This window comes from Larimichthys crocea, chromosome XXIV (assembly GCF_000972845.2).
Source record: "Larimichthys crocea isolate SSNF chromosome XXIV, L_crocea_2.0, whole genome shotgun sequence".
Lineage (NCBI taxonomy): Eukaryota > Metazoa > Chordata > Actinopteri > Sciaenidae > Larimichthys > Larimichthys crocea.
Genome location: NC_040034.1, coordinates 2,254,702 through 2,261,286, shown reverse-complemented (window position 1 = coordinate 2,261,286; position 6,585 = coordinate 2,254,702). Strand labels below are relative to the sequence as shown.

The window sequence follows — 6,585 nt, the reverse complement described above, 5'->3', positions numbered from 1 at the left end:
GGTCAAACTGGTAGCTGGAGAGGTGCCGGTTCACCTCCGGGGCACTGCTGAGGTGCCTTTGAGCAAGGCACCGAACCCCCCAACTGTTCTCAGGGTCACACCACCATCTCTCTCCAAATTTGCATGTCTATGGACTACGTATCTATCTATCTATCTATCTATCTATCTATCTATCTATCTATCTATCTATCTATCTATCTATCTATCAGTACAATAGGATGTGTGACTTGGTTGCAGATCTAAGTAATGAAATATATCGACTAACTACAGCTTGCTCAAATCTTTTAAAGGTTTAAACGTACTGCACTCTCCCAGCTGATTAAACAAGCTTTTAATTGATAGTTTACATGCATTGGTTCATTATTCCTGTCTGTGTTGTTGCTGTGGCTGCTTTGACATACAGTATGTTGGTGTTTGCTGTAAATGGACTGTACCTCATTGTTTTTTGTGAACTAACCATTCACACACAGAAATTTAGGGTTCAGTATCTTGCATGCAGTCTGGAGTACCCGGGGGTTCGAACTGCTGATCATCTGATGAGTGTTTGACCTGCTCTACCTCCACAGACGTCTCTAAGTTAACTTATAAATATGCAAAAGCGATGAATGCTGCACAATATGTTGTGTATCACACCCAACTCTGACTGACCTGACTGCTCTATAGTTCTTTTTATTGATGTAAATATTATTTAATGAAGAAATATGAAGCTTGAAGGTTTCATTTATTTTATTGAATCATTCTTTCACGTATAAAAAAAAAAAGACACCACCACATTGATCAGTGCTGCTGTAGACAGCAAAAAAAACAAATCATATAAAAATATATAAAGTGCAGAAAAGTTTGTCACGTGTAGCTGTGACCTTAAAAAACAACTTTTGTTTCCCCAAAGTTAAGAAATGTAAAAGATTCAAATCATAAAAGTTTCCCAGTACAAAAACAACAATCGTAAAATATTGTTTTCTTTCCCTGCAGAGTTATTTTAAAAGTTTAAAACAGTGGCGATCAGTCATCAGTCATATTACGTGATGTGATTTAAACATCGTCTGCTCCTCTTTAAGTGGCACCGGTCAGCTTCAGCGTCCACGCCCACTGACAGGGCATCTGGATGCTGGACAGCGCGGGCAGGAGAACTCGCAGTCCGCTGGGCTTCACGGGCTCCCAGTGCAGAGACCCGTGACCGAGGAGCTCCACCTTTTTATTTAACACAAAGCAACAAGGTTAACACGTTAACAAGAAGAGAGGAGGAGGCAAAGTGAGGACAGGATGCAGATATATTGAGTCTTTAATTAAAAACACTGGACGGACTTTTCTCTCTCTGCTAATGTGATGCAGGTTTCTGCCTGACCACAGCGACATTACACATAAAACCAGTGATTGGCAGCTGTTTCATTTTTCAGCTTCTGCAACGTGACAGTTTGTCGTTTTTTTCTTGTAGTAAACTGAATCCTCTTGTTTTGATCAGTGGAAACCGTGGACTCTGAGAAGTTTTCACTATTTTCTGACTTAATTGAGATCGTTGGATAAAATCGATAATGACAGTAATTGTTAGTCGTAGCCCTGGTGTGCACACCCGGAGCTTTTCCAGCATTAAGCGGCTGCACAAAGAGAAAAGCTTTATTCTCCTAAAAATGTGTAAATGTATCACATGGAAATTATATCAGACTATAAAAGAAAGATGCTGTTTAAAAACCATCCAAATCACATCTATACCAAGCAGCAACTGTGAAGTGAAGCTAATGCGAAGTACAAAAAAAAACTGCAGTTCCTCTAACGTCCACCTGAGGCTGGCTCCAGAAGTGAGTCAGTCTCCATAAGTCCCCATGTTCAAATGTCACAACTTCACAGCAGAAATAAACATGTTTACAGCCTGGTACAAAAAACAGTTTTGGTCTCTGTAGCTAATTTCCCCGTTCATGACAACTGTACTGAGGGTGAATTTATATACAACTCACCTGTTCACATTATATTAAGGCTTCAAGTTATGCAGGATTAAGAGCGTGGACGCTTTGATTGACAGGTGGGTGTGGTTACAGATGGCTTGTTTGAGCATCCACTTAGTGTTTATAAAGTGATGTGACTTCTTAGAGTCAGACCGACGAGAGTTAATATTATTAATAATCTGTTTTTGTGAAAGAATTGTGGCTCAGCGGGATGTAACTTTAACATTTGTGCACTGCAACAGTCCGGTCTTACCTCAGTGTGTCCTTGAGTGACCACGGGATCTTTCAGAACCACGGTTGCGTTTTTGGGCCACTCGACTAAAATGGCAAAGACACTCTTCTCCTGTGGTTTGGAAGTGTACCTGTCGATGACAGGGCCCACTCAGAAACTCTCAAGATATCCACACAGTATGATTATCAATATATAACGGCTTCTGTTTGAGCTCAAAATTATAATTAATAAAAGTCCAATTCTAGTGTGGTCGTTGTAACAAACAAACCTACACAATAAATTACCTGTATCAATATCATACTTCAAACCAAACATACACAGATGAAAACTGACCAGACGTTTGGAGTGACTGAGTCCTTCTGAACCCGCCACGCTGTCGAGTTGTAGATGGCGGGCCCGTTGACCTTCAGCCACTGACCCATTTGCCTCAGACGCTCCTCAAAGATTGGGGAGATCCTCCCGTCGTGTCTCGGACCGATGTTCAGCAGCAGGTTTCCTCCACAGGACACGGTCTCCACCAACGACTGAAAGAGATATTAAAGAGATTTAACTCTTAATCAGTTAGTCGACTGATCGGGCAACAATTCTTTTTCCAGCTTCTTGTAAATGTTTGCTTTGTTTTTCTTCGTCATCTAAAATAAAAAGCTGATTCTTAAATTCTTAAATCAGCTTAAGGTCCTCGTTCTCATCCACATCTGACAGTCTTATAAAGACTGCTGTGTGTTTCCAAGATCAAGACTGAACGTGGAAACTAAAGCTCCGAAAAGGTGTTCTGAATTATAAAGCTGATGAAGACCAGGTGATACGGCTGAAAGCTCCCACACCTCGAGTAGAGCTTGCATCAGAGTAATTGTGGTAAAAACACTGAATGTCGCGTGAAACGTGGAACGTTTTTTTGGGCTTTTCACACACTAGACTGACGGACTAGATAGGTAGAAATATTTTGATTAATGTTGATGGTCGACGACATCAGTGAGCCAAAAAAATACATTTAAAAAAGAGCCAGTCAATCGTTCGTAATGATTTCGTTTTAGAGATATTCAGCTCTCACCGTTACGAGCTCCTCGATGGTCAGGTAGTCGCTGAGAGGAGCGTTACGTCTGTAAGCCCACGACTTCTTGTCGATGGTCATGCAGTTCTCCCACTTGTGATTGAGCAGGTGTCCTGGCTGGTAGCGATCAGCACAGGTGTAGTACCCGCCGTGTTTGCAGATGGTGCCATAGCCCCAGCGGTCGTTGGTCACCACCGTGTCTCGCACAGGACTGTGATAAGACAAACACGCACCATGACTGATCTGATAAAACATTCACTTTGCATATCTTTGCTGTATGTAACTTTATTACCTTTCGTTATAGAGCCAGGCTAAGAAGCCCGTGCTGTTCCAGTACTTGTCAGGTGCGTCTCCGTCCCCGTCAGACCACACCACGTCCGGTTTGTACTTGACAACGAGCTCGTAAAGCTCAGGCAGAGTTTTACTGTAAGGAAAGTAGCTCGTGGAGAAGTGATTGGCAGCGTCCAGGTCGTAGAGCGGATTAAACCACTCGAAGAGAGAGTGATAGAGGCCTAAACGCAGGTCGCTGTGACCGCGGAGGGCGCTTGCCACTTCATCCACCAGATCTCTTTTTGGTCCGACGTCCACCGCGTTCCAGTTCCAGGAGAACTTCGATCCCCAGAGTGTGAAACCTGAAAAATATCAACATAACATTATTATCTGCTGCTCTGAAAAAAAACTCTATTATCGAGACAGGGGATGTGGATCGTGTCGCGTACCCTCGTGGTGTTTCGTGGTCAGGACGATGTACTTTGCTCCTGATGCGGCGAAGATGTCCGTCCATTCTTTGGCGTCGAAGAACTCAGCGGTGAACATCGGCGCGAAGTCTTCATACTTGAAACCTGGACGATAATTCTTCTGCATGAAGTCGACGTACGGCTTCAGTTTTTGCTTCTGCCAGTACCACCTGCAAGAGGAAAAGAATGCAAATCAGACTCAGCATGTTGTACATGTGTAGAGCACGTTATCAGGGCCGGACCGAGGCCCTGAAAGACTACAGAGGCTCTTCACGTCTGCAGCCAAATGAAGATATTAACCAGAGGACCTGTCTGATCAGTGAGAGCGAGGATAAATACCAAAACGTGCTGATCATTTGCACACAGGACAATTTAACATGCATCATCTTTCATCTACATTCATGATTTTATTGAGAATCATTATCAAGTTTCAGGGCGTTCCCGTAACTCAGGCATGTCCAAAGTCCGGCCCGCGGGTCGGAATTTATGCATCATTTTTATAATATATTTTTTATGGCCTGCTTCATGCAAGTTTAACGTATTCCATAAAAATGTATTCTGTGTTATCTGACTTCAGATGTGAAAGAAAGGCAGATTTGTTCACGCCTGATTGGCTCAGATCTGCTGACACTGCCATTTAAAAATCCTCAACACTTTCTTCCCTCCTGACTTCACCACTGACCTTTGACTTCAGCAATTCCTCCACAACAGAAATAAAAAAACTGTTACGTAAGTTACATTTGTACGCGACTTTTATTGTTAATTTTCTCATTTTTAAAATGTTAGTATTGGCAATGACCCGGCCATCTTCACGTTGTCAAATCTTATCAAAAGTTTGGACACTCACGTTGCCAGAAGAGCCGCAGAATGAAGCTGTTTTGTCAGGCGTGTTCTCAAAATACTTGACAAACTGGTCATATCAAAAATCTGATAACCGACGGACGAGTGGCATGAGAGCATGCGGGAAAGGGTTCATTGAGTTGGCAGCCTCCTGAGCGAGTCAGTCAACGTAACGCGGTAAAAAGTGAAGAGCGTGCAACATCAGTCCGAGTTCACGTGTGTCCCTGAGCAACCCTGCATGTTAGAACAACCTCATGATCAGGGTTGGTTGATTTGTTTCCAAGTTTCACATCAAATTGAGGAAATAAATCAATAACTAAAGAAGGAATCTTTGATGAAACTGCGGTGTGAGTGCAGGATGCTGGAAAGCTGACGTTAACGGGATGGCTGGACACACCGGTAATGTGTGAAAGACGTGAAACATCTTGACACCTCGTGTCTTTTTGCTAAAAAAGGAAGATGAATAAAGTTTGACACGTGAGAATGAGCTGGAGGTACGGGAGGGCAAACTGGTATTTCAACTCCAGCTTCTGTCTGCAAGACACGAGGACGACTGCCCATCCTCAGCTGAAGGAGGCCGAGTGAAGTGAAGCTGCATGAAGGAGCAGGTGAAGGAGAAGTTAGAGAAGTATCTGCTTCCCCGTCTGCGGCCGGCATCTGTTCCTGCTTCCTCCTGAAAAATGATGTTTTCATACAAACGTACAAGTCTGTTTGGTTTCGATGTAGAAAACAAATGTATGAAGGCGGAAACAGTGATTTCACAAACAACCTGCAACTGTGTTAAAACTGTGAGCTGATATTAAAAAGCAGTGAGAGACAGTCCTGAAAACTTTGAATATTTCAGAAAGTATTAAAGAAATAAAAGAGAAATTTTGATTGTGTCACAGCAGGAAACTCACAGGTGTGTTTTAATGAACTGAACACCTGCTGCTGCTTCATTGTCACTGTTACTTAATGGAACTGTGCCTTTTATTATTTATTTATTAATTTCCAACAGTGAACTGAGCGCACAGTGTAAACAGAGCTGCAACAATAAAGCTCTTTGTGTCTTTAAACAGGTGTTCACATGATCATGTGACAAACCTGTCCTGTCTGAGCGGAGTGTTTATTATAATAATACTAATACTAATACTAATACTACTACTAATAATAATAATAATATTAATAACAACAATAACAATAATAATAAAAATAATAATAAAAAAATGTTAATAATAATAATAATAGTAATAATAAAATAAAAAATAAAAATAATAATAATAAAAATGTTTATAATAATAATAGTAGTAATAATAAAAAAATAAAATAAAAATGTTAATAATAATAATAATAATAATAATAGTAGTAATAATAATAATAATAATAATAATAATAAAAATAATAAAAATGTTAATAATAATAATAGTAGTAATAATAATTAACAAAAATAATAATAATAATAATAATAATAATACTCACCAGAACCACTCGCTGCCGAAGCTGGGCACAGAGAAGACCCCCCAGTGGATGAAGATGCCGAACTTGGCCTGGTCGAACCAGCCCGGCAGCGGCCTGGAGTCGATGGACTCCCAGGTCGGTTCGTATTTGGCTCTGCTGGCGCCGGTGAACAGAACCGACAGGACGAGAGTCACGGCCAGTAAACCCATTTTGAAGTCAGTGACCGGGTGGCACCGTGAACCGGAGACCGGGCTGACTGTCACATGAGTCAGGGGAACACAACAAGGAAGAGGACTCCGAGGTTTGAACAACAAGCAGGGGTGTTTGATTCCTACAGCTGACGCGCCC

At 41.6% G+C, this 6,585-nt stretch overlaps 1 protein-coding gene across 1 annotated transcript; it reads right to left on the bottom strand.

Moving 5' to 3' along the window:
* Positions 1 to 708: 708 nt before the first annotated feature.
* On the bottom strand, positions 709 to 6,557 carry fuca2 (alpha-L-fucosidase 2). Its single transcript, XM_019277928.2, has 7 exons — positions 6,259 to 6,557; positions 3,943 to 4,130; positions 3,516 to 3,855; positions 3,224 to 3,434; positions 2,506 to 2,696; positions 2,194 to 2,302; positions 709 to 1,191 (listed from the first exon to the last, which is right to left on the bottom strand). Exons 1-7 carry the CDS (start codon positions 6,444 to 6,446, stop codon positions 1,054 to 1,056), a joined length of 1,365 nt encoding a protein of 454 aa, XP_019133473.2. The 5' UTR covers positions 6,447 to 6,557; the 3' UTR covers positions 709 to 1,053.
* Between the last annotated feature and the right edge of the window lie 28 nt (positions 6,558 to 6,585).